A 27,867-nucleotide genomic window follows, 5' to 3' on the forward strand; every position below is an offset into this window, starting at 1 on the left:
CCTGTTTCCATGCTGTACCTCGAAAGTCCAAAGGCCTCTGGCCAACTGAGTCCGTGGCGACCATCGATCACTCGTTCACACTTGTTCTGTTATTCCACTTTCTCATCCGCCAACTAACCCATTGAAGACCATTTTACAGAGGCCAATTAAATAATTAACAAGCATGGCTTTGAGATGTGGTAAGAAACTGGAGCACCCGGTCTAGATTCCAGCATCTGCAGTCTCTCTTATCCTCACCGAGACAGTGTTGTCTAATATTTTACTACAGTTTTGTGCGCTGTCTCTAGGGGGCAATACAACCCAGTGTTTTAAGGAGAGCCTTGGATGCTCTGGCAGATACAGTACGCACAACTCCAGAATGTGATGACACATGTGTGGCAGGAGTTAGAGATTTATTATTGCAGGAGTCTGGTTAATACATAGATCACTCACAACCTGCCCTTCTCATTTTATCTGCGACCATTTTGAATAACTCTGATAATCTCGCTACATGCACTAAGTGTGGAAATCTGCCCGCCTACAAATTAAGTCTGTCACACACACACACATATACACACACATTAAATGAATATATTTAGTTTAGTGTGTAGTTCAGTTCAGAGATACAGCGTGGAAACAGGCCCTTCAGCCCACTAGGTCCACACCAACCAACGGTCAACCATACACTCGTTCTATCCTACACACTAGGGGTGATTTACAGAAGCCAATTAGCCTACAAACCTGCATGTCTTTGGAGTGTGGGAGGAAACCGGAGCACCCGGGGAAAACAGATACGGTCACAGGAAGAACGTACAAACTCCACACAGACAGACCCGCGGTCAGGATCGAACCCAGGGTCTCTGGCGCTGTAAAGCAGCAACTCTACCGCTATGCCACAGTGCCGCCCAAGTTGATGGGACAGCTACAGATAAACACATTGGTCAGCATGGACATGGTGGGCTGAAGGGCCTGCTTTCTGTGCCGTGATATGACTCTATGACATCGGTGGCTGTAAAGAACTTTTGGATGGTGTGGGGATATAAAGTTGACTGGATAAAAACCTCCTCTCTCTCGACAGCTTCCATGGGGGAGGTCGACGGACTAAATCTTACACTATGTTGAAGATAATTAATACATTTCTATTAGAAGTTGCCTTGGCCCAAAAGGAAAAAGAAGAATTTTAGCATCTCTGGAGAACATGGATAGGTGACGTTTTGACTGGGACCATTCGTAAGTGTATTTTAGTTTAGTTTAGTTTAGTTTAGAGATACAGCGTGGAAACAGGTCCTTCGGCCCATCGAGTCTGCACCGACCAGCGATCCCCGTACACTTGCATTATCCTACACACTAAGGACAGTTTATAATTTTTTACCGAAGCCAAATTAACCGATAAACCTGTATATCTTTGGAGTGTGGGGGGAAACTGGAGCCCCCGGAGAAAATCCACGCAGTTCCAAGGAGAACGTGCAAACTCCGTACAGAAAGCACCCGTAGTCAGGATTGAACGCAGGTTGCTAGCGCTGTAAGGCAGCAACTCTACTGCTGCGCCACTGTACCGCCCCACACAGTCTGACCTCTCTTCATGCGTAAACAAGAGGAGTTGAGTATAGGAGCAAAGAGGTCCTTCTGCAGTTGTACAGGGCCCTAGTGAGACCGCACCTGGAGTACTGTGTGCAGTTTTGGTCTCCAAATTTGAGGAAGGATATTCTTGCTATTGAGGGCGTGCAGCGTAGGTTTACTACGTTAATTCCCGGAATGGCGGGACTGTCATATGTTGAAAGACTGGAGCGACTAGGTTTGTATACACTGGAATTTAGAAGGATGAGAGGGGATCTTATCGAAACGTATAAAATTATTAAGGGGTTGGACACGTTAGAGGCAGGAAACATGTTCCCAATGTTGGGGGAGTCCAGAACCAGGGGCCACAGTTTAAGAATAAGGGGTAGGCCATTTAGAACAGAGATGAGGAAAAACTTTTTTAGTTAGAGAGTTGTGAATCTGTGGAATTCTCTGCCTCAGAGGGCAGTGGAGGCCAATTCTCTGAACACATTCAAGAGAGAGCTAGATAGAGCTCTTAAGGATAGCAGAGTCAGGGGGTATGGGGAGAAGGCGGAAACGGGGTACTGATTGAGAATGATCAGCCATGATCACATTGAATGGCGGTGCTGGCTCGAAGGGCCGAATGGCCTTCTCCTGCACCTATTTTCTATTGTCTATTGTCTATTGTCTAAACTCTTTCATCCCAATCAACCACGCTAGAACTGGCTCAATGCAAGTTTATCCTTCTGTAAGTATGGAAACAAACTCAACATGTGGTTCTTTAACTGCAGACTTACTCGGACCATGTAAAATCACGTCAAAACATCCCTACTTCTAGTCTCAATATCTTGCAATAAAAGGCAACATTTCATTAAAGAACACAAAATGCTGGAGTAACTCAACGGGTCAGGCGGCGTCTCTGGAGAACATATGTGTGGTTTCGGTTCGGGACCCCTCTTCAGACTGATGAAGGGTCCCAACCTGTATCAACTTTGTGATTGGGTGGTTGTTGTTAGTACACCTGGACCTTTCCAAGGGGAATGTAAAATAGGTTTGGAAGGAGTATTCTCTTCTTCTCTTATGAACTTATTCTACAGATCATCCCCTCTTCCCCTTCCCCAACATTCAGATCCTTCAGTTCGAAGAAGGGTCCTGACATGAAACTTCACCTATCCATATCCTCCTCAGATACTGACCGATCTGCTGAGTTACTCCAGCACTATGTGTATTTTTTAAAATAAACATCCAGTTCAACAATTTAAAAAATATATATATTTCCAAAAATGCTTAATTAAAATCTCAACTGTATTAGTCAGACAAGTACCATAACTATAAGAGGAGGTCATGTTAAGGCATAGCATCTCTAGAGGCGGCAGGGTGACTCAATGGTAGAGTTGCGGCCTTACAGTCCCAGAGATCCAGGTTCGATCCTGACTAGGGTTGCTGTCTGTACGGAGTTTGTACATTCTCCCTGTGACTGCGTGGGTTTTCTCCAGGTGCTCCGGTTTCCTCCCACACTCCAAAGACGTACAGGTTAGCCAGTACAGGTTAGCTAGGTTAAATGGCTTCTGTAAATTGTAAATTGTCCCCAGAGTTTACAATAGTGCTAGGCTACAGAGTGATGGCTGGTCAGCACAGGCTCGGTGGGCCAAAGGGCCTGTTTCCACGCTGTATCACTAAAATAAAGTAAAGGTCAGCCATCCCGTGGTGAATGACTCACCCCCTGACTTCCCAAAGACAGATGCCATCATCGACCAAGGCACGAATCAGCAGCATGAGTTGGCCGCGTTGGCTCACACTTATCTGCGTGAGTGCAGTTCCCACAACTCTCAAAAATTCCAACATCATCCAGGACAAAGCCACTTGACTGGAGCCTTGTCAACCACTCGAAACATTCATTCCTTCCACCACCAATGCACAGTCAGTCAGTCCAGTTTATTGTCACGTGTACCGAGGTACAGTGAAAAGCTCTTTGTTGCGTGCCAACCAGTCAGCAGAAAGACAATACATGATTACAATCGATCCATTTACAGTGTATAGATGCATGATAAGGGAATAACGTTGAGTGCGAGGTAAAGCCAGCAAAGTCCAATCAAGGATAGTCCGAGGGTCATCAAAGAGATAGATAGTAGCTCAGCACTGCTCGCTGGTTGTGGTAGGATGATTCAGTTGCCTGATAACAACAGCTGGGAAGAACCTGCCCCTGAATCTGAGGGTGTGCATTTTCATACCTTTTATACCTTTTGCCCGATGGGAGAGGGGAGAAGAGGGAGTGGCCAGGGTGCCACTTGTCTCTGATTGTGCTGCAATGTGTAGCATCTACTGTTATCTGCCCAAGCTACTCCAACAGCATTTCCAAGATGCACGACCTGCATCGATGACGTTTCAGATTGGGAATGTTCTTCATGAATTTCATAGAGTCCTAGAATCACGCAGTGTGGAAACAGACTCTTTGGCCCAACTTGCAACCTGCCTGCATTTGGCCCATATCCCTCCAAACCTCTCCTATCCATGTCCATGTTTAAATGTTTCTGAGCTGAATTTCGGAGCAACATTCCCATAGCAACAGGGCGCATAGCGGTAGAGTTCCTGCCTTGCAGCGCCAGAGACCTAGGTTCAATCCTGACTATAGATGCTGTCTGTAAGGAGTTTGTACGTTCTCCCAGTGACCGTGTCAGTTTCCCCTGGGTGCTCCGGTTTCCTCTCACATTGCAAAGATGTATAGGGTTGTAGGTTAATTTGGCTTCAGTAAAAATTGTAAATTGTCCCTAGTGCGTGGGATAGTGCTGGTGTATGAGATGAGCACTGGTCGGCGTGGAGTCAGTGGCTATAAGGGCCTGTTTCTGTGCTGTACCTCCAAACTAAACTAAAGTAAACTGCAACAGCCAAAGAAAGCGGTTTGTTCCCACGACCAGAAGGGCAATTGAGGTTTGTCTGTAAATGCTGGCCTTCCTGGCAAAGATCACATCCTGAACATGAATAAGTAATGCAAGCACTCAGTGCTGTGTCTGGAAAAGTGTACTCCCTCTTACTGAGGCAGGCCAAGAGATCAGCAACTAAGGGAAAGGATGGAGAATATTGTACACTTAAAATCACGCAATGATTAGTTCAGTTTAGTTGAGATAAAAAGCATGAAAACAGGCCCTTCGGTCCACTGAGTCCGCGCTGACCAACAATCACCCCATACACTAGCACTCTCCTACACACCAGGGACAAGTTACAATTTGCAGCAGCCAATTAACCTACAAACCTGTACGTCTTTGGAGGGCGGGAGGAAACTGGATCGCCTGGAGAAAACCAGGGAGAACGTACAAACTCTGTACAAAAAGCTCCTGAGGTCAGGGTCGAACCCGGGTATCTGGCGCCCTAAGGCAGCGACTCTACCACTGCGCCACTGTGCCATCCTAAAAGACACTCGGACAGGCACATAGATAGGAATAGTTTAGAGGGAAACGGGCCATATGTAGGCAAATTGGACGAGCTTAGATGGGCCATCTTGGTCGGCATGGACGAGTTGGACCGAAGGGCCTGATTCTGTGCTGTATGACTCCATCACTCTATATCAGGACTCTGAGGTGAGATTTGAACCCATCACCTTTTGACTCCGAGGCACGAGTGCGCTCTTCCAACATTAAGCTCGGATATTCATTGTACAGTGATTTGTTTTCGACCCGAGACGAAAGGAAAGAAAACAATAAGGGTTGGTGACTTGAGGCTGACTCAAAACATCTGGATACGTGAATAGCAGACAATGGTGACAATAGTCCCGTTGAGAGGAAAATAAATAAGAAGACTTTCAGCAGCTGTTAGCCTGGAGGGGTTACTCTGTAATCAACTACTGCTAGTACAATATAAAATAAAACCGCAGCAACTTCTATATGTACTTCTGTTGGCTGTGGCTCAGTGGAAATTTCTCCCTCCTGACCTACCATCGACCTTGTTGGAGACCCTCGGATTATCTTTGATCGGACTTTACTGGATGTTATCTTGCACTAAACATTACTCACGTTATCATGTATCTGTACACTGTGGATGGTTCGATTGTAATCTTGTATTGTCTTTCTGCTGACTGTTTAGCACCCAACAAAAGCTTTTCACTGTACATTGGTGCATGTGACAATGAACGAAACTCAAAAACTCAGAAAATACTGGACGTAATCTTGCACTAAACGTTATTCCCTTTATCCTGCATCTGTACACTGTGGAAGGCTCCATTGGAATCATGTATAGTTTTTTCACTGACTGGACTGCACGCACACATTTCTTGATTAGTAAGGGTGTCAAAGGTTACAGGAGAAGGCGGGAGAATGTGGTTGAGAGGGAAAGATAGATCAGCTAAGATTGGGCTTTTAAGCTGGAGAGATACAGCATGGAAACAGGCCCTCCAGCCCACCGAGTCCGTGCCAGCTGGCGATACACTACACACTAGTCAATATTGAAGAACCTTTCCCTGATTTCAAATTGGACCACAGAAATAAAATTAATGTAGACATCAAGAACTGTAGATGCTGCTTTACAAAAGACCCCACAGAGTGCTGGAGTAACTCAGCAGGTCAGGCAGCATCTCTGGAGACACATGACGATTTGGGTTGGGACCTCTCATCGCTGATTGTAGGGGCGGAGGGACAGGACAAAGAGTGGCAGGTAGTAGATGGACACAGGCGTTTTGGGTCTTCAGACTGATTATTGTGGGGGGGGGGGGGAGATGGAAGAGAAAGGAGGCAGGACAAAGGGCTAGAAATGAAAAGACAAGGGGTGTAAGATAACAATAGAAGCGATGCAAATTATGAAGCCAGAGGAAGGAATATAGTGGGAGGAAAGGGGGGGAAATAGGTGTGAGTCCGCTGGGGCACAGAGAAGAGGGGGGAGGGGGAAGCTAGGGGGGGGGGGGGGTGGGAGAGAGGGGAGGGGGGGGGGGGGGTTGTAGGCTACTTACCTGAAATTGGAGAACTCAATGTCCATGCCATGAAGATGTAAGCTACCCAAATGCTCATTAATCGGACTTTGCTGGACTTTATCTGGCACTAAATGTTACACCCTTTACCCAGTATCTGCACACTGTGGACGGCTTGATTGTAATCATGTGTCGTCTTTTCGTTGACTGGATAGCACGCAACAAAAAGCTTTTCACTGTACCTCGGTACACGTGACAACGATAGACTAAACTGAACTGACCAAATTCCTGCATCTGCAGTTTCTTGTGTCTCTTTTAAATTTGAAGACGTTTGAGTTTTCCAAAAACTTGCCGCTGGTATTAGTAAACAGTTTCAACAGCCTTGTTTTTACTTTTCCGTCTGCTAAATCCATCTTGTCAAAACTCGGCTTCAATCGAACGGCCAGTTCTCCATCTAACTTAGAAATGGACTCTCTGCTAAATTCTCTGCTAAAAGCACTCCATGTCAGCCTTCAATTTACAACAAACCTCTGAAACTACCTCAAAATTGAAACAATAACAATGAGATCCATTTAGCGACTGTGTGTGTGTGTGTGTGTGTGTGTGTTGCTTTTCCACAGAGCAAAACATTTCAAGGTGGTTTGCGGGAGCATTAGCAGCAAAAAAAAAATGACCCTGGGCCAATGTTGATATTAAAAACAGTCAAAGATTGAGCTTTTAAGCTTTAGAGATACAGCACGGAAACAGGTCATTCGGCCCACCGAGTCCACGCCAGCCAGCGATCATCCCATACAGCATTATCCTACACACTAGGGACAATTTACAGGAGCCAATTAACCGACAAACCTACAGGTCTTTGGAGTGCGGGAGGAAACCAGAGCACCCGGAGGAAACCCACGTGGTCACAGGGAGAACATACAAACTGTAAACAGACAGCACTCACTGCCAGGATTGAACCCGGGTCTCTGGCGCTGTAAGGCAACAACTCTATCTCTGTGTCACTGTGCCGCCATAATTTAGTGTAGTTTAGTTTAGTTTAATTTAGATTAGTTTAGTTTACTTTATTATGGTCATGCGCCACTCTGTTTAAAGGAGGAGAGAGAGAGACAGAAGGAGTCTGGCATCATTCTGGGAAACCACCTCTGCACTTTTTCCAAAGCCCCCACATCCTTCCTGTAATGGGGCAACCATAACGGGACACAATTATCCAAAGGCGGCCCAACCAAAGTCCTGTGAAGCTGTACCATGTCTTCCTGACTCTTATGCACAATGCCCTGACCATTGAAAGCAAGCATACCATATGCCTTCCTTACGAATAAGTGGAATAAAGAGCTATTGACCTACCCCCTTGGTGCCTCTGGTTCATAATCTCTCCTTGTAGAGTTGTACGACCCAAAATATTAACCAGTTTTCTAACATAATCACCTCATAAAGGAACACGCATTCAGCCACTCGTGTATGTTCAAAAAGAACTAGGGTGCACAAATCATTTGGTAAAATATTGTACAATATTAAATAAATAAAACACTGACTATTACCCTTTATCAGAGCATTACAGATTAAATAAATGCGTCGTAGCCTTTTAGCCGTTTATCGGGAGGCATTGCTGCCTGGCTTGGCAGGGGAACAGTTCCATCCATGACCGCATGAAATTGCAGAGTGTCGTGGACGCAGCCCAGACCATCACACAAACCAACCTCCTTTCCATGGACTCTATCTGTACTTCACGCTGCCTCTGCAAGGCCAGCAGCGTAATCAAGGATCAGTCTCATCCCGGTCACTGCCTCCTCTCCCCTCTCCCATCGGGCAAGAGGCACAGATGTGTGAAAACGCACACCTCCAGGTTCAGGGACAATTTCTTCCCAGCTGTTATCAGGTAACTGAACCATCCTCTCACTAGGAAGAAAGTATCCTGGCCTCCCAATTACCTCATTGGAGACTTCTGAACAATATTTAATTGGACTTTAGCGGACTCTATGTTGTGTCTGTACACTGTGGGTGGCTTGATTGTAATCATGTATAGTATTTTCGTTGACTGGATAGCAGGCAACAAAAAAGCTTTTTCACTGTACCTCGGTACACGTGACAATAATAAACTAAACTAAACTAATCTAACTTAAACTAAACTAAACTACACTAAATCATGGCGGCACAGTGACACGGAGATAGCCTAACAGTGCTAGAGATACGGGTTTGATTCTGAATATGGGTGATGTCCTTACGGAGTTTGCACGTTCTCCCTGTGACCACGTGGGTTTTCTCCGGATGCTTTGCTTTCCTCCCACATTCTAAAGACGTGCAGGTTTGTAGGTTAATTGACGTCTGTAAATTGTCCCTTGTGTGTAGGATAGAACTAGTGAAGCTCCTGTTTCCACACTACATCTCTAATCTAAATAAAATTGGACTAAACTAAACACTCAAATGCTTTCAGGTTTTTGGAAACATATACACAAAGGGCCTGTTTCCATGCTGTATCAATAAACTAAATGAAACTAAACAAAACTAAACACTTAAATGCAGTTAGGTTTGGGAAAACATACACAAGCTGGGCCGAATGGCCTGTTTCAATGTGTAGCTCTATGAATCCATGACTATGATTTTAAAAAAACACTACAAAACATATTTTAGCTTAATCGAGCAAGGGATAGGAAGCTAACCTTATGATGTCGATATGTCCATTCTTGGCAGCTAAATGCAGCGGGCTGGTACCATTGGGATCGGTGATATCTCCAGGCTTCGCTTCCAGCAGAGCTGCACACATGTTACTGCTGAGAAGTAACTGCACCACCTACATGGAATACCCCAAATATCCCATTAGCTTAGAGGACACAGAGTGCTGGAATAACTCAACGGATCAGGCAGCATCTCAGGAGAACATGGATCGGCGCCCTTTCGGGACGGGACCCTTCCCCAGACTGATTGTAAGGTGGGTGGGGGCGGGTTTGGAGGGTGGTGGGGAACGGAAGCTGGAATTAGTTTAGCTTAGATAGATACAAAGTGCCGGAGTAACTCAGCGGGTCAGGCAGCATCTCTGGAGAAAAAAGATGGGTGACGTTTTGGGTCTGGACCCTTCTTCAGACTGAAAGTGCTTGGGGGAAGGTGAAGAGCTGGAGGCGAGAAAAGACCAGGAGCAATCAGGAATCACCCATAGCTCTTACATGACTACATTATGAAACGAGCTTGTCAAAAGGGTATTGAGCCTCTGGAGGTCCCCATGCATCTCCTGCCCCAGGGTGAGGGATTGAAGCCTCATGTCTGGGCAACAGTCCCAAATATCCAGAGCATTATGGCCGTCACCTTTTGCGATCGGTACAGAGCTCGCCATTAGGACAACGATGTATTGTTGAAGATATTGGTCCTTGAGTTCAGTCCTTTTCCACTTACTGTGCCTTCAGACTTAATCCACGGCCGTAACATTGTTACTTAGTCCTGTGAGAGTGCTGTTGTTAATTCCAGCTGGAGGCAATGCAAGGTAATAGTATTTAACAACTTATCGTTCAAAACTTACCCCAACTCTGCCAAATTCACAGGCAAGGTCCAAGGGCGTCTTGCCGGCGACATCGACGATGCAGGGGTTTGACTGATGTTGCAGCAGCATCTCGGACTAACAGAGGAGAAGAGAAAGGAGATGTGCTTAGCTTGCTGCCTCATCACTGCTCCCCAACCCGCTAACATAACATCAGGAGGTAAAACGTCAACAGGTGTACAGGGAGCTCCCAAGGAATTACAGCATAAAACATAGATGATAGAACAATAAAGCACAGGGACAGGCCACAAAGTGCTGGGGGATCTCAGTGGGTCAGGCTGCATTTCTGGAGAACATGGAGAGGTAACGTTTCGGGTTGAGATGTCCCGACCCGAAACGTCACCTATCCATGTTCTCCAGGGATGCAGCCGCACGTTGTAAATAACTTGCCCCGCCCATCTCCTTTAAACTTTGCCCTTCTTACCTTAAAGTTATGCACTCTAGTCTTTGATATTTACAACCTAGTAAAAAAAAGTTTTGACTGTCTACCCTATCAAAGGTTCTAATAATTGTATGTACTTCTATCAGATCTCCCCTCCGCCTCCAATGCTATCCAAGAGAAAACTATCCAAGCTTGTCCAAGGTCTCATTAAAGCAAATACCCTCTCATCCAGACAGCATTCAGGTAAACCACTCCAAAGCCTCCACATCCTCCCTGTAATGTGGCTACCAGAAATGCCCACAATACACTAAAAGCGACCTAACCAGAGTCGGCAAAATTATTTTCATTAAAGTTCTAGTGGAGAGAGAAGAAGCTGAAAGAAATTCCATCTCAATGTCTGAAATGTGAATAGTTTGAGAAATCATTTTGTGCTACAGAAGTAAACCATTAACATCAGGGGAAAGATTTGGACTGGGTGAAAGTCATACAGGGCAGTTCAGATTAGATAACAGAGAAATTTTGGTTGCAACAATCATTGTGTCAGGTAGCAATGGAATTAAATCTACACTGGAGTTGGCAGTGCATGTTTATGTGAGGCATATGGACCAGTCATGACACAAAATGCTGGAGTAACTCAGCGGGACAGGCAGCACCTCGGGAGAGAACGAATGGGTGATGTTTCGGGTCGAGTCTGAAGAAGGGTCTTGACACAAAACGTCACCCATTCCTTCTCTCCTGAGATGCTGCCTGACCCGCTGAGTTACTCCAGCATTTTGTGTCTACCTTCGATTTAAACCAGCATCTGGTCATGACAGTGGCGCAGCAGGATTGCCTTACATTGCCAGAGACCCCTGTCTACGGGTCCTGTCTGTATGGAGTTTGCACGCTCTCCATGTGACCACCTGGGTTTTCTCCGGGTGCTTTGGTTTCCTCCCAAATTCCAAAGACATGCAGATTCATAACCTAATTGGCTTCTGTAAATTGCCCCTGGTGTGTAGGATCTGAAAGTGAGATAGCATAGAAATCTAGTGTACTGGTGATCATGGTCAATGTGGGCAGAAGGGCCTGTTTCCACAATGTATCACTAAATTCTCAATGGGTGCGATGTTTAGTTTTTGTTTTTAAATTTAGGGACACGGCGTGGAAACAGGCCGCTCGACCCATCGAGTCCATGCTGACCATTCATTACCCGTTCAAGCCAATTCTATGTTATCCCATTTTCTTGTCCACTCCCTACACACTAGACAAAATTTACAGAGGCCAAGTAACCAAAAAAAACTGCACGTCTTTGGAATGTGGGAGAAAACTGGAGCACCCGGTGGAACCCCACTTGGTCACAGGGGGAACGTGCAAACTCCACGCAGACAGCACAGAGGTTAAGATCGAACCCGGGTCTCTGTTGTTGTGAGGCAGCAGCTCCGTCAGTGTGCATACTGGCATGGGTCTGACCAGCACAGCAAGAGTTTGATGGGTTTGGGCTGGAGAGGGAAAAGAGAAAATTAATGTGGGAAAGGAAAAGCAACCGTTTCTTATCAAAACGTATAAGATTATTAAGGGGTTGGACACGTTAGAGGCAGGAAACATGTTCCCAATGTTGGGGGAGTCCAGAACAAGGGGCCACAGTTTAAGAATAAGGGGTAGGCCATTTAGAACTTAGATGAGGAAAACCTTTTTCAGTCAGAGAGTTGTGAATCTGTGGAATTCCGTGCCTCAGAAGGCAGTGGAGGCCAATTCTCTGAATGCATTCAAGAGAGAGCTAGATAGAGCTCTTAAGGATAGCGGAGTCAGGGGGTATGGGGAGAAGGCAGGAACGGGGTACTGATTGGGAGTGATCATTCATGATCACATTGAATGGCGGTGCTGGCTCGAAGGGCCGAATGGCCTCCTGCACCTATTGTCTATTGTTTATTGTCTATTGTCAAAGGAAGTCAAAATATTTTTGATGACACTAAGTAAGGCGGCACAGTGGTACAGAGGTAGAGAAGCTCTCTTACAGCGCAAGAGACCCGGGTTCGATCCCGGCTATGGGGTTTGTACATTCTCGCTGTGACCGAGTGGGGTTTCTCCGGGTACTCTGGTTTTCACCCACATTCCAAAGATGTACAGGTTTGAAGGTTAATTGGTGTGTAGAACAGTGTATGGGATGATCGCTGGTCGGCGCAGGCTCAGCGGGGTCTCAGAAGGGCCTGTTTCCGCGCGGTCTCTCTTAAGTGCGAAGTCTAAAGTCTACTGGGGTTGATTGGTTGCTTGTCAAATGTGTACATTTGGGCTATGCACGGTTCGCACAACTGAGATAAATCAATTTTAAAATGCAAAAGTCGTGAACAATGGGAAAACATCTAAAGTCACAGGATTATAATACGACATTAAAATCTGCCCCTATACAGATGAAGCACAACTTTGCATTAGTCAGAATTATTCATATACAGTGCACAGTACATTTAATATTATCAGTGATGCCCACATTATGAAATCTTTTGTGGTATGTTGACTGCAAAAACGTTAATCAGTCCTATTTTGTTGTTGACATTTGATTTTTACATGCATTAAAGGATTAACTGATAACTGCAGTAATGTGAAAGGATATATATTTTTCTGTAATGTTCCTCAGTTGTACAGTCTTCTAGTTAAGCTTGACTTTAAGCTCCAAAGGTCTGGATTTAGGTTCATTACTGTTGTCATGTACACCCAGGTACAGTGAAAAGCTTTTGTTTGCTTGCTATCCAAACAAACCGGATAATACAACACATCAATACAATCAAGTCAAATAGAAGTACAAATGGTAGAATGTAGGAAAAGGTAGAAGTGCAGAAAATTGTTAGTGCAGCCAGAAATATTGATAGATTTACAAGCCTTATGCACCACAAACCGAGGTTAAATCCTGTCGGGATGGACTTTGTACGTCCACCCTGTGACTGTGTAGGTTTTCTCCACTGCAGTAAACCAGGAACTGCAGATGCTGGTTTACATCGAAGATAGGCACAAAATGCTGGAGTAACTCAGCGGTTCTGGCAGCATCTCTGGAGAAAATTAATAGGTGACGTTTCGGGTCGATCTGATGAAGGGTCTCGACCCGAAATGTCATCGATTCTCCAGAGATGCTGCCTGACCTGCTGAGTTACTCCAGCACTTTGTGTCTATCTTTCCATCTATCGCTTACCAGGGTTTGTTCTGCCCCCACCTCTCTTCCAGCTTCCTCACCCCTACTGTAATTAATCTGAAGAAGGGTCTCGACCGGAAACGTAGCTATCCATGTCCTCCAGAGATGCTGCCTGACCCGTTGAGTTACTCCAGCAACGGGGTAGCATTGTAGCGTGCAGCAAACAGCCCTTCAACATCACTGAGCTGGAGATCTGGGTGATCGGAATATGCGACAATCTCACCAGACACTCTTTCAATAGACAATAGACAATAGACAATAGGTGCAGGAGTAGGCCATTCAGCCCTTCGAGCCAGCACTGCCATTCAATGCGATCATGGCTGATCACTCTCAATCAGTACCCCGTTCCTGCCTTCTCCCCATACCCCCTCACTCCGCTATCCTTAAGAGCTCTACCCAGCTCTCTCTTGAAAGCATCCAACAAACTGGCCTCCACTGCCTTCTGAGGCAGAGAATTCTGGTTTATTATTGTCACCTGTACCGAGGTACAGTGAATATGTTTGTTTTGCATGCCAGGGTTTAGGTTACGGTTTATTATTGGCATGAGTAACGAGGTATTGTGAAAAGCTTTGTTCTGCATGATGGGTTTAGATTTATTATTGTCACATGTACTGTGGTACAGCAAAAAGGTTTGTTTTGCATGCTGGGTGTAGGTCTAAGTTTATATTGTCACATATACCGAGGTACAGTGAAAAGCTTTGTCTTGCATGTCATCCTAATCAGAACAGATACACTACACATAAATACAACCATGTCAAACTCAAGTACAATAGGTCGAGCAAATGGTGCAGAATACAGAGTGCAGGATATAGTTCTCAGCATTGTAGTGCATCAGTTCCATGGACAAAGTCCAATGTCTGGAATGGGGTACAGGTGAATCAGACAATGCTCTAGCTTATGGAAGGACTGTTCAGAAGCCTGATAACGGAGGGGAAAAAGCTGTTCCTGAGTCTGGTGGTGTGCGCTTTCAAGTTTCTGTTTCTTCTGCCCGACGGTTGAGAAGTGAAGGAGGAAAGACCAGGTGGGGAAGATTTTGTTTTGTTTTGTTTAGAGATACAGCGCGGAAACATGCCCTTCAGCCCACCGAGCCCGTGTCCAACTAGCACTATCCTACACACTAGGGACAATTTTCAATTTCACCAAGGCCAATTAGCCTACAAACCTGTATGTCTTTGGAGTGTGGCAAGAAACCGGAGAGCCCGGGGAAAACCCACGCAGGTCACGTTGAGAACGTACAAACTCCGTGCAGACAGCACCCGCAGTCAGGATCTGACGCTGTAGAACAACAACTCTACCGCTGTGCCACCGAGCTGCCCACAGTGTGAAGTGTAGATGGAGTCAACGCTGGGAGATCTGGTCTGTGTGCTGGACTGGGCATCCACTACTCTCTGCAGTTTCATGTACAGGAGCCATTACATCCACGTCAGGCTGTGTAACAAACCCTTCACATTGGCCAGAGACCTCTACGGTGCGTCAACTAATTTCTTCCTGACGCCATCTTCTTGGCCCCCCCTTGGTATCCTGAACGTCACACAGCAGCTGTGATGTCTCGTCACTCGGGATTTGGAGCATTTACAGTGAAAACCAGAGAATAATTGCACTGGTGTATAAGTTGCATCTTCCTTCAACTTTAGGAAAGGACATTCGTTGGGTTTGAAACAAAATTCACATTTGCCTTAAAGATTCAGATTATATATACACACACATATACACACATACACATGTATGTGTGCATATACACACATATACACACATACATACACATATATGTGTGTATATAAATGCTGGAGTAACACAGCTTACCACCCAGCAGTATTGACATGAATCTTTCTAATTTCAAGTAACTCCCCCCACACACACTCTCTTACATATATATGTGAGTGTGTGGGGCGGGGGGAGGGGAAGGAGTTACTTGAAATTAGAAAGATTAGTGTCAATACTGCTGGGTGTTACGCTGCGTTACTCCAGCATTTTGTGCCTGTCTGTCTATCTTTACCTTGGGCGAACCACTTCAGACGCAAGGCACCATTTGACAAACTAAATCATTGACATTTTATGGTATTTCAAAAACCGCATTGCAGTGGAGGCAATAACGTTTGAGATAACCTTCCTCGGCATTTTGTTCCTGTTGGGAAGAAATTTCATGTCATTGTTCGGCCACTTTGAAAAGGAAAAAGCAAATGGGACCAGGCAGAAGATGAGATTCCAATGAGTGAACAGGGGCAGCACAGTGGCGCAGCGGTAGAATTGCTGCCTTACAGCGCCAGACACCCTGATACGATCTTGACCTCGGGTGCTGTCTGTACGGAGTTTGTACGTTCTATCTGTGACCGTGTCGGTTTTCTCTGGGCGTTCCGGTTTCCTCCCACACTCTGAAGACGCACAGGTTTGTAGGTTAATTGGCTTCTTCGAATTATAAATTGGCGCTAGTATGTGGCATAGTGCTGGTGTATGGGGTGATCGACGGATAGCGCAGACCCAGTGGGCCGAAGGGCTTGTATCCACGCATTATCTCCAAAGACTAAAGTCTAAAGAATTTGATCCCATATGCTTTCAAACCTTCTCCTTTCTGCTGTGTTTCTTTATTTGATTATTTTCCAGAATGGCCAGCATATATTGGCCATCTGACCCTGAAAAGAATCGCTGCACTTATAGGCACTTCAAAAGTCAATCCCATTCCTGTGGGAACAGACACATATGAAGGCCACAGGTAGACCATAGAGTTGTACAGCACAGAAACAGGCCCTTCAGCCAACCACGAACCTGTTAACCCTTTTATCGATCTAGTTTAGTTAGGCTTAGTTTAGAGATACAGCACGGAAGCAGGCCCATCGGCCCACCTAGTCCGTGCCGACCAACGATCACCCCCATACAATAACACTATCCTGCACTTTAGGGGCAATTTACAATTTTTACCGAAGCCAATCAACCTATAAACCTGTATGTCTTTGAAGTGTGGGAGGAAACTGTAGCACCCTGAGAAAACCCACGTGGTCACAGAGAGAACGTACAAACTCCGTACAGACAGCATCCGTAGTCAGGATTGAACCCGCGTCTTTGGCACTGTAAGGCAGCAAATCTACCGCTGCGCCACCGCATCGCCCATCTTCACGAATCCCATTTACCAAGATTAGGATTGTATCTATGCCTTCCCTGTTTAAAGTAGCTTACCACCCAACTGTAATGAACATTGAATTTTCCAGTTTTGGGTAACTATGTAACACCTTACCTTCTCTCGTCTTCCTCCATATAACCCTCCCATCACCCCCCACCTCAGCTCTCTCCTGTGCCCCACCTGGACCTGGACCTATTTCTCCCTCCCCCTCCCCCTCCCCTTCCCCTTACATTCCTTCCCCTAGCCTCGCAGTTCACAACTCTTCAATTCTTTTGTCTCATGCCTTCAGTCTTTTCATCTCGTCCCACTATCTGCTTATCAAAAAACCCTCCTCATCTGTATCCACCTATTACTTGCCGGGCTTTGTCGTGCCCCACCTCTCTTCCAGCTTTCTTTCCTTACCCCCCTCCCCCGACAAACAGTCTGAAGAAGGGTCCTGACCCAAAACATCACCTGTCCATGTTCTCCAGAGATTTCCACCTTAATTAGTCCCTCTTCCCCTACAGCTATGATTCTTTTTTCCTTTACATGTACAATTTTACTAAGTTGCGTGCAAAGGACGAATTCCACTGGACATAGGTACGTGTGGCAATAAAGTACCGTTGAACCATTGAACCTAATCCCTTTATATAGTCTCTTTTGAACTTGCTTCTACTCTTGTTTAGATCACCTCTTCCAGCACACAACAATTCACTGTTGCAAAACAATATTTTCTTCCTCTGCCCACCGGTTCATTTACCAATTATCTTCTCCTGCAAGGCCAAGTGGGGACAATGCATCACTAGACACAATGTATGGAAGTCTTCACAAGAAGACAAGGGTAGTGCAGTCGTGCAGCAGTAGAGTTGCTGCCTCAATGTACCAAAGACCCAGGTTTGATCCCGGGTGCTGTCTGTGTGGACTTTATACGTTCTCCCCGTGACTGCATGGGTGTTTGGTCCAAAGACGTACAGGTTTGTAGGTAAATTGGCTTCTGTAAATTGTAAATTGTCCCTTGTGTGTAGGATAGTGCTGGGGTGTATGGGGTGATCGCTGGTCGGCGTGAACCTGGTGGGCCGAAGGGCCTGTTTCCGCGCTGTATCTCTAAACGAAACTAAGCTAAACAAAGCGTTCTGGTGTGCCTGCAGCCTGTCCTTTCCCCAGGGAACAATCTTTACCCCCAATAAAGCAGTCAGGTGCAAGTGTAATTTGATCATCCTCACATCTCAGTCTAGAGAGGAGCAAAGAAGAAACATTCCCTCCTCACCACTTCGTAGTGTCCGTGCTGAGCCGCGAGATGCAACGGGATCTGTCCTTCCTCCGACTGTGAGTTGACACTGGAGGCCGCCTTCAGAAGCATCTTCATCGGTTCTGCCTTCCCCTGCCAAGCTGCATAGTGCAGCGGTCTCATCGCTGTAACACAAGACCAGAAGGACATCACAATAGGACTCAAAGTTCTTTAGACTTTAGACTTTAGAGATAGAGCGGGGAAACAGGCCCCTCAGGCCACCCGAGTTCACACCGACCAGCGATCATCCCGTACACTCGCACTGTCCTACACACGAGAAAGAATCTACAATTTCAATGAAGCCAATTAACCTACAAACCTGCACGTCTTAGGAGTGTGGGAGGAAACCGGAGCACCCGGTGAAAACCCACGCGGTCTCAGTGAGAACATACAAACTCCGTACAGACAGCACCCGCAGCCAGGAGCGAACCAAGGTCCCTGGCGCTGTGAGGCAGCAACTCTACCACTGCGCCAGTTTGTCGCTCCTATTCTTATTACAGAATTCAAATTTGAATTTATCACCATCTGCTCTGGTGGGATTTGAACTCAATTCGTCAGGACTTTCCCATGGCTATCTAGATACGTCTTTGCCTCCCCTCCAAGCTCTCTGTTTGATTGTGTTGCACTTTCCCATGAATGGCATGTTATATGAAAAGAAAAATGGACTCTTTCTCATACACTGACTAATACAAAATGTTTTAAAAGGTCATGTTTCTACGGACTGGTGACATGGATAAAATTCTGGAAGGTCAAGGGTGGCACAGTGGCACAGTGGTAGAGTTGCTGCCTTACAGCACCAGAGACCCGGGTTCGATCCTGACTACGGGTGCAGTCTGTACAGAGTTTGTACGTTTTCCCTGTGAACGCGTGGGGTTTCTCCGGGTGCTCTGGGTTTCCAAATTCACACATTCCAAAGACACGCAGTTCGTAGATTAATTGGCATCTGTAAATTGTCCCTAGTCTGCAGGATAGAACTAATGTATGAGTGATTGCTGGTCGGCACGGACCCGGTGGGCTGAAGGGCCTGTTTCCACACTGTTTCTCTAAGCTAAGCTAAGCTAAGTCAAGAAGGTGAAATGTAAAACCGTAAATAATCTTATCTAAACGGAGAAATTTTATGAAGTGCATGACATCTCCACATTTCATTGCAGTGAGGTGGGAAATTTGTGAAGACATTTTTCACCAAGTGATTAATTTCCTTCTCTGAATATTCAATGATCTTTCATTTACTCTGCTTTTGAAACTTCATGAAGATTTGATGAAGATTGTGCATTTTTAATGTAAAATTTAAGGGCAACGGGAGGTTACATGTTCATTCCCCAGCACTGGGAAACCACAGGAATCTATTCAAGGGTATTCCCATTGTAACATCTTCAACCCACCTTTCTGTTTCCATGACAATGGAATCCTTCAGTGGTTCAGAAGGTTAAGCATTCGAGTTCCTCCCCCGGGAGTTGCGAATGCACTCAATATTGGTCGAAAATAGATTTTTTTGGTTATTGTCACTATTGTGTGTTTGGGAGCTTGCTGTGCACATATTGACTGCCATGTTTCCACACTGTGACAGTGTCTCAACATCACGTCTTCACGTGGCTGTGTGGTGCTTTGAAATGTCCAGAACGGGACGTGAAAGGTATCGTAATATTAAGTCTTAGAGACACAGAACTAATACTGATTGCATCACAATCCTTTTTTAATTAATTCATGCAAAGAACCTATCGTTGGCAAGGCCAGCACTGACTGCTCATTAGAACATGGAACAGGGGGTATGGGGAGAAGGCAGGAACGGGGTACTGATTGAGAATGATCAGCCACGATCACATTGAATGGCGGTGCTGGCTCGAAGGGCCGAATGGCCTCCTCCTGCACCTATTGTCTATTGTCTATTGTCTATTGAACAGTCCAGTAGAGGAACAGGCCCCATGGCACATAATGCCCATGCTGAATATGATGCCAGGTTAAACTAACCTCCTCTGCCTGCACATCATCCCTCCATTCCCTGCATATCCATATCCTCTTCACCCCTCTCCCATCAGTCAGAAGGCACAGAAGTTTGAAAACACACACATCCAGATTCAGGGACAGTTTCTTCCCAGCTGTTATTAGGTGACTGAACTGTACGCTCACCAGCCAGAGTGCAGTCCTGACCTCCCATCTACCTCATTGGAGGCCCTCGGATAATCTGTAATTGGACTTTACTGGACTTTATCTTGCACTAACCGTTATTCCCTTCACCTTATATCTGTGCACTGGGGATAGCTTGATTGTAATCGTGTATAATCTTTTCATTGTCTCGATGCTTTTCACTGTACCTCGATGCACACGACAGTAAACTAAACTAAACTAAACTAAACTAAACTAAACTAAACCAAACAAAACTAAACAAAACTAAACTAACTAAACTGAACTAACTGTTGTGCTGTAGTGCTACATTAGTAATATGCTCATTAAGTTAGCTAGCTTAGTTTTGTGACCTTTAAGCATTGTCTTTCGAGTGGACTTTTCAAACAGCAGCAATACTGGGCACGTTATCACTGGAAGATGCAACGGGATGGAAAATGGACACAATGTCACTCTTAGACGCAAGGAACTGCAGATGCTTGTTTACAAAAAAAAAGGACACAGAGTGCAGGCAGCCTGACCTGCTAAGTTACTCCAGCACTTTGTGCCAACTTTTGGTGCCTCTCCTAGTTCCTGGTTTGTTGTAGAAAGCGCAGCCTGGTTCTGCAATTACCAACATCGTTATCACTCTCGGCACCTCCCAATCAACCATCGGAATCACAAGTGAGCTGGAGTTTCCTGAGCCCTTGTGCAGTGTGGTGTGTTCCTGCCCCAGGAATTCAGTAGGTCTACTGGAGTTTGCCAGGAGAGTAGGTTGAAGCCAGAGAACTAGAGATTAATTGATCACCTTTGTTGTCCTTGATATCGACCAAAGCCTGGGATTCGACCAACAGCGAGATGAGCTCAGTGTTCCCATTGAGGGCAGCATGGTGCAACGCGGAAAACCTGCAGAAACAGAGAGCGAGAATGAGATCAAATGTACCAGTGGATGTGAAGGTCATTACTATGACTCTATCTGTGTCTGTAGACGACCTTTAGTGCAGATACTGGTTTACACAAAAAGGCACAAAGACACAAAGGGGCATCTTGGTCGATGTGGGCAAGTTGGGTCGAAGAGCCTGTTTCCATGCTGCATGACTCCATGACTCTAGAACAATGAACTGCAGATTCTGGTGTACAAACAAAGACATAATATGTTGGAGTAACTCAGCAGCTTCTCAGGAGGACATGGATAAGTGACATGGATAGGTGTTAGGCTGTTCATTCACACCAGGTGTTCTTATGTATGTTTTCAATTGTAGGCAAAGGGTTAGAGTCATAGAGTCTGGTTCAGCAATTCGAAAGCCCAGGAACGAAGAAGATTGCAAAAAAGTGGTGAACACTGCCCAGTCCGTCACAGGTACTGACCTCCCCACTACATCACATCGTTGGTACGCGGCAAGAAACTGGAGCACCTACAGCACCCATGCTTTCATTCTCTATTTAGACCATGAGAGATCTGTATTGAGCCCAGGTCGCTGGAGCTGTGAGGCAGCACCACTAACCGCTGTGCCGCAGTGCTACAGTAGTAATAAGCTCAAGAGTAAAGAGTCAAGCGTATTTTATTGTCATGTGTCCCAGAAAGAACAATGACATTCTCACTTGTAGCAGCACAACAGAATATGTAAACATAATACTCTGTAAACAATGTAATTATCAACAAAAACATTTCTCTATATATAGATATATATATATATTCAGTATATATATATATTCAGTATGTGTGTGTATATATATATGTGTGTGTGTGTGTGTGTGTGTGTGTGTGTGTGTGTGTGTGTGTGTGTGTGTGTGTGTATTTATATATATATATACATATACACACACACATACTGAATATATATATACTGAAGATTCGAACTACATAGACTTGGGGAAATTGGTTTTGTCTTTCTGCACTATTATTGTTTATGTGTATGTATGTATATATATATATATATATATATAGTATATACATATATATATGTGTGTGTGTGTATGTGTGTGTGTGTGTATGTATGAAGTGTGTGTGTATATATATACACACTGAATATATATATATGCTGAATATATAAATATATGTGTGTGTGTGTGTGTACATTCAGTGTATATATATATACACACACACTTCATACATACACACACACACACACACACACACACACACGTAACCACACACAAACACACACACACACACACATGCACACACATATATATATATATACACACACATAAACAATAATAGTGCAGAAAGACAAAACCAATTTCCCCAAGTCTATGTAGTTCGGATCTTATTTAGAGGTTGTAGTTAAGCTCATACAGTACGTTAGCTGCCTTTCTTTGGTAACCTTTAAGCATTGTCTTTTGAGTGACATTTCAAACAGCCGCAAACACTGGGGATGTTATCAATGGAAGATACAAGGGGAAGGAGATCGGACACAATTACTGATATCATTATCACCGTCAGTTCCTCCCATTCAACCATTTGGAAACACAAGTGAGCTACTTTTAGCATCAACACTACCAATTAGGCACAGTTGGACACAAGAACAGATTAAAGGGAAATGTAGTTGGAACGCACTCTGATCCTGAGGGTGTCTCTTGATGATATGTTACCCAATTAAACCTTCCACATTGGACTCATTCACTGTTGAAAGCATTGCAGCAGAAGGCAGTGATCTTAAACACTGCCCAGTACATGTAGGTTTACATTGAATCCCAGGCCTTCTCTCTCCATGAATCAGAATGATAAAAAAATAATCTTTTCTGGCCAGTAGGAATCTCTCCATTGGGGATTCCTGGTCCTTAAATGGCACGGTGGCGCAGCGGTAGACTTACTGCCTCACAGTGCCAGCGACCTGGGTTTGATCCTGACTACGGGTGCTGTCTGTACGGAGTTTGTACGTTCTCCCCGTGACCGCATGGGTTTTCTCCGAGATCTTCGGTTTCCTCCCACATGCCAAAGATGCACAGGTTTGTAAGTTAGTTGGCTTGGTATAAATGTAAATTGTCCCTAGTGTGTAGGATAGTGATAGTGTGTGGGGATCGTTGGTCGATGCGGACTGGGCGGGCTGAAGGACCTGTTTCCCTGCTGTCTCTCTATACTAAAGTAAACCAAAATAAATGAAATGAACATGATTTTAGTGAAAGTGTTGGTTAAAAATGTGATAGAAAAAAACACAACCCTGAACTGAAGAAACTCAGCAGATCAGGCAGCATCCATGGAGAGAAATGGAACAAAGAACATAGAACATGGAACAGTACATCACAGCACAGGAACAGACCAAACAGCATCTCTGGAGAACATGGATAGGTGACGTTTTGGGTCGAGACCCTCTCTCTCCTCCACGTTTCCCAGTGATGCTGCTTGACCTGCTGAGTTACTCCTGCACTTTGTGTTCTTTGGTGTACTAACCAGCATCTGCAGTTCTTTGTTTCTGTACAGGAACAGGTCCCTCAGCCCACACATGTTCATCAGTCATAGGAGCAGAATTAAACCATGCACGCCCATCAGTCTGAAGAAGGGTCTCGACCCGAAACGTCACCCATTCCTTCTCTCCTGAGATGCTGCCTGACCTGCTGAGTTACTCCAGCAATTTGTGATACCTTCGATTTGTACCAGCATCTGCAGTTATTTTCCTATACTACATGCACGCCCATCGAGTCTATTCCGCCATTCAATCATAGCTGATCTATTTTTTCCTCTCAACCCCATTCTCCTGCCTTCTCCCTATAACTGAACCTCCCAACCAACAACTAGAGAGCAGTTCTGAGCTACTATTTACCTCATTGGAGACCCTTAGTTGATCTTTGATCGGACTACTGGGCTTTATCTTGCACTAAACGTTATTCCCGTTATTCCCTTTATCATACACCTGTACACTGTGAATGGCTCGATGGTAATCATGTGTTGTCTGTCTGCTAACTGGTGAGCACGCAACAAAAGCTTTTCACTGTACCTCAGCACACGCAGGCAGTGAAGAAAGCCAATGGAATGTTGGCCTTCGTAACAAGAGGAGTTGAGTATAGGAGCAAAGAGGTCCTTCTACAGTTGTACCGGGCCCTGGTGAGACCGCACCTGGAGTACTGTGTGCAGTTTTGGTCTCCAAATTTGAGGAAGGATATTCTTGCTATGGAGGGCGTGCAGCGTAGGTTCACTAGGTTAATTCCCGGAATGGCGGGACTGTCGTATGTTGAAAGGCTGGAGCGATTGGGCTTGTATACACTGGAATTTAGAAGGATGAGGGGGGATCTTATTGAAACATATAAGATAATTAGGGGATTGGACACATTAGAGGCAGGAAACATGTTCCCAATGTTGGGGGAGTCCAGAACAAGGGGCCACAGTTTAAGAATAAGGGGTAGGCCATTTAGAACGGAGATGAGGAAGAACTTTTTCAGTCAGAGAGTGGTGAAGGTGTGGAATTCTCTGCCACAGAAGGCAGTGGAGGCCAGTTCATTGGATGCTTTCAAGAGAGAGCTGGATAGAGCTCTTAAGGATAGCGGAGTGAGGGGGTATGGGGAGAAGGCAGGAACGGGATACTGATTGAGAGTGATCAGCCATGATCGCATTGAATGGCGGTACTGGCTCAAAGGGCTGAATGGCCTACTCCTGCACCTATTGTCTATTGTCTATTGTCTATTGTAACAATAAACTAAAGTAAACTCAAGCTTCCTTACTAATCATTATCTGTCAATCTCTGCTTTGGAAAAATGATGCCAAATTTTGGATTGGGATGCTTCTTCAGACTCAAGTCCGATAACAGGCTCGACATAAGAGTTGTGAAGAGGGAATTATATATTTTAGCAGGTCTGCATTTGAAACTCCTCTCTGGGAAACTCATGCAGTGACAGGATAATTCCTTTTCATAAGCGAGTGCTCAACACACGTGATGTGCTACCAGTTTTTATTTAATCTACGGTACCCAAAGACTTTGTGTGGAAGCTAACAGAGCTGGCAAAGCTTGGTTCAGCTCAAGTGCTGCCTTACAGCCATCCTTGACAGGCACATACATCACAGGCAGGCAAGCACGCATAGCATTGACAGTCTCTACTGGACTGTTACCCTTCAGAATGATAATATCTACCTCAGTGTTGCCAGCAAAACACATCCCATTTCAACTACAGCTCGAGGGCACATGACTTAATTCCTGATCACACCTCAACATTTCATCTATGACATTTTACAGTCACAAAACACACATATTTTCAGGTTTAGTTCAGCTTACTTTAGTTTAGAGACACAGAGTGGAAACAGGCCACTCGGCCCACTAACTCCACGCCAATTAGCGATCACATTGTTTGTACATTCTCCCCATGACCTCGTGGGTTTTCTCCGGGTGCTCCGGTTTCCTCCCAGACTCCAAAGACGTACAGGTTTGTAGGTTAATTGGCTTTGATAAAAATTGTAAATTGTCTCTGGTGTGTAGGATAATGCTAGTGTACGGGGTGATCACTGGTCGGTGCGGACTCAGAGGGCAAAAGGACCTGTTTCCATGCTGTATCTCTGTAAACTCTAATGAACCTAATGCAAGATAAAGTCCAGTAAAGTCCGATGAAAGATAGTCTGAGGGTCTCCAATGAGGTCGATGATAGGTCATGATTTGCTCTCTAGTTGGTGACAGGATGCCTGCGAACAGATGGGAAGAAACTGTCCCTGAATTTGGAGGTGTGCGTTTTCCCACTTCTGTACCTCTTGTCTGATGGGAGAGGGGAGGAGAAGAAGTGACCAGGATGAGACTGGTCCTTGATTATGCTGGTGGCCTTGCCGTGGCAGCGTGATGTATAGATGGAGTCAATAGAAGGACGGTTGGTGTGTGTGAAGATCTGGGCTATGTCCACAACTCTCTGCAGTTTCTTGTAGTCTTGGATGGAGCTGCACATGGAGTCATTGCTGTTACATTGCTGTCTGGGGGAGTTTGCAACACCACATTAAGTCACGTCAAAGAGGTTCATTGAATGTAAAAGGCATGCAATAATGCAATATAAATGCAAGTCCACCTTTTTAACCTTTCAAAGTGCAACGTAGAATGAAAAGTTATTATCCTTAAGTACAGTGGTTTTCACAGTGAATCCCAAAGCTTAATATTCCAAAGGTTAGCGTAAGTGCTGCCTGTTTATTGTTTTGTGGGATGTATAAATGGAGGACGGGACATTTTATAATAGAATGTGCCCTTGGGTTCCACAACATCGACACTGCATGAAATGAAAGTGCGATACACAAGATTTCAATATTGACTGATTCCTCTTCTCTTCATCTGCTGCTGTCACAGTCACGGTGTCGTATAGCACGAAACAGGCACTCCGGCCTATCTAGTCCACGCCAGTCAACATGCGCCATCTACGCTAATCCCACTTGCCTGCTTTTGGTCCACATCCCTCTAAACCTTTCCTCCACATTTACCTGTCTTTCAAATGTTGTTATTGTACCTGCCTCCACCACCTCCTCTGGCAGCTCGTTCCACATACACACACCACCCTCTGTGTGAAAAGGTTGCCCCTCAGGTTCCTTTCCCCTCTCACCTTAAAGCTACATCCTCTGGTTCTTGATTCCCCTACCCTGGGTAAAAGACACAAAGAAGTGAAGTGCAGATGGAGTCAGTGGAGTCTCTGATCAAGCAGGGGAGTTTTCTACATAGAAACAAAGAACTACAAATGCTGGTTAATACAAAAAAGGACACAGTGCTGGAGTAACTTAGTGGGTCAGGCAGCATCTCGGGAGGACATGGATTCTATCCGCTGTTACCACGCATGGCACTGTGGTGTGGCTGGTGGAGCTCCTGCCTCACGGTGCCAGAGACTCAGAATTAACAGTCAACGTCGCCACCAATGTTCAGCACCTTCTCAACATTGCTGGTTGTCTGATCAGATGTTATGGACACGAGGAGGTAGATTGTGTACTTGATTGGACATGCATGGTGGCGTAGCGGTAGAGTTGCTGCCTTACAGCGCCAGAGACCAGGGTTCAATCCTGACTACGAATGCTGTCTGTACGGAGTTTGTACGTGCTCCCTGTGACCGCATGGGGTTTTCTCCAGGTGCTCAAGTTTCCTCCCACACTCCAGGTTTGTAGGTTAACTGGTTTCGGTAAAAGATTGTAAATTGTCCCGAGTGTGTAGGATAGCACTAGTGTACGAGGATCACAGACCATTGTGGACTCGGGGCGCCAAAGGGCCTGTTTCCGCACTGTATCTCTAAACTAAACTAACTAATTTGAGCTGGTCTCACCCATTCATTGCCATGTCCATTCCTATCGCCACCGACCTCACCGTTTTCTCTTTACCTGTTCCACTGATAGATCATCAACCGGAACTTTAGTGTAGTTTAGTTTAGAGATACAGTGTGGAAACAGGCCCTTCGGCCCAGCAAGTCCACAATGGTCTGTGATCCCCGTACACTAGCGCTATCCTACACACTCGGGACAATTTACAATTTTTACCGAAGCCAATTAACATACAATCCCGTACGTCTTTGGAGTGTGCGAGAAAACCGGAACACCCGGAGAAAACGGACGTGAGAGAACGTACAAACTACGTACAGACAACACCAGTAGTTAGGATCGAACCTGGGTCTCTGGCTGCAACTCTACCGCTGCGCCACCGTCTACCGATACCCAACTGTTAACTGTTTCTCTCTCTCTACAAATGCTGCCTGACCAACTGAGTGTTTGCACCATTTTCTGTTTTTCCTTCAGATTCTGCAATGATTTTGGTTACCAGTTGGGTGATTTAAACACTTTGCCACCATCAGATTTGGGGATGGGAAAGTCAGCATGAAACTGAAAGAGCCAGCAGTTCTCAAAGAATTCTCTTAATCTAATTTTAATTACAATTTTAGAATGGTGCTATTTCATTCCTAAGTGCCTCTCTGTGTTTTAAAATGAGCCACCGTTTCACCGAGGTAAGCAAATCACAATTCTTGGCAGAA

At 45.3% G+C, this 27,867-nt stretch overlaps 1 protein-coding gene across 9 annotated transcripts in view; it reads right to left on the minus strand.

Moving 5' to 3' along the window:
- caskin1 (CASK interacting protein 1) overlaps positions 1-27,867 on the minus strand; it is a 383,904-nt gene that overhangs the window by 100,503 nt on the left and 255,534 nt on the right. For all 9 annotated transcript variants that reach the window (XM_078418132.1, XM_078418134.1, XM_078418130.1 and 6 more), the window contains exons 3-6: positions 20,771-20,868; positions 17,842-17,987; positions 9,921-10,016; positions 9,070-9,200 (exon numbers count right to left, since the gene is read on the minus strand). In XM_078418132.1, the coding sequence (XP_078274258.1) occupies positions 9,070-9,200; positions 9,921-10,016; positions 17,842-17,987; positions 20,771-20,868 (471 nt within the window). The remainder of the gene's footprint in view (positions 1-9,069; positions 9,201-9,920; positions 10,017-17,841; positions 17,988-20,770; positions 20,869-27,867) is intronic.

The sequence above is a fragment of the Rhinoraja longicauda genome, chromosome 21, assembly GCF_053455715.1.
Source record: "Rhinoraja longicauda isolate Sanriku21f chromosome 21, sRhiLon1.1, whole genome shotgun sequence".
Taxonomy (NCBI): domain Eukaryota; kingdom Metazoa; phylum Chordata; class Chondrichthyes; order Rajiformes; family Arhynchobatidae; genus Rhinoraja; species Rhinoraja longicauda.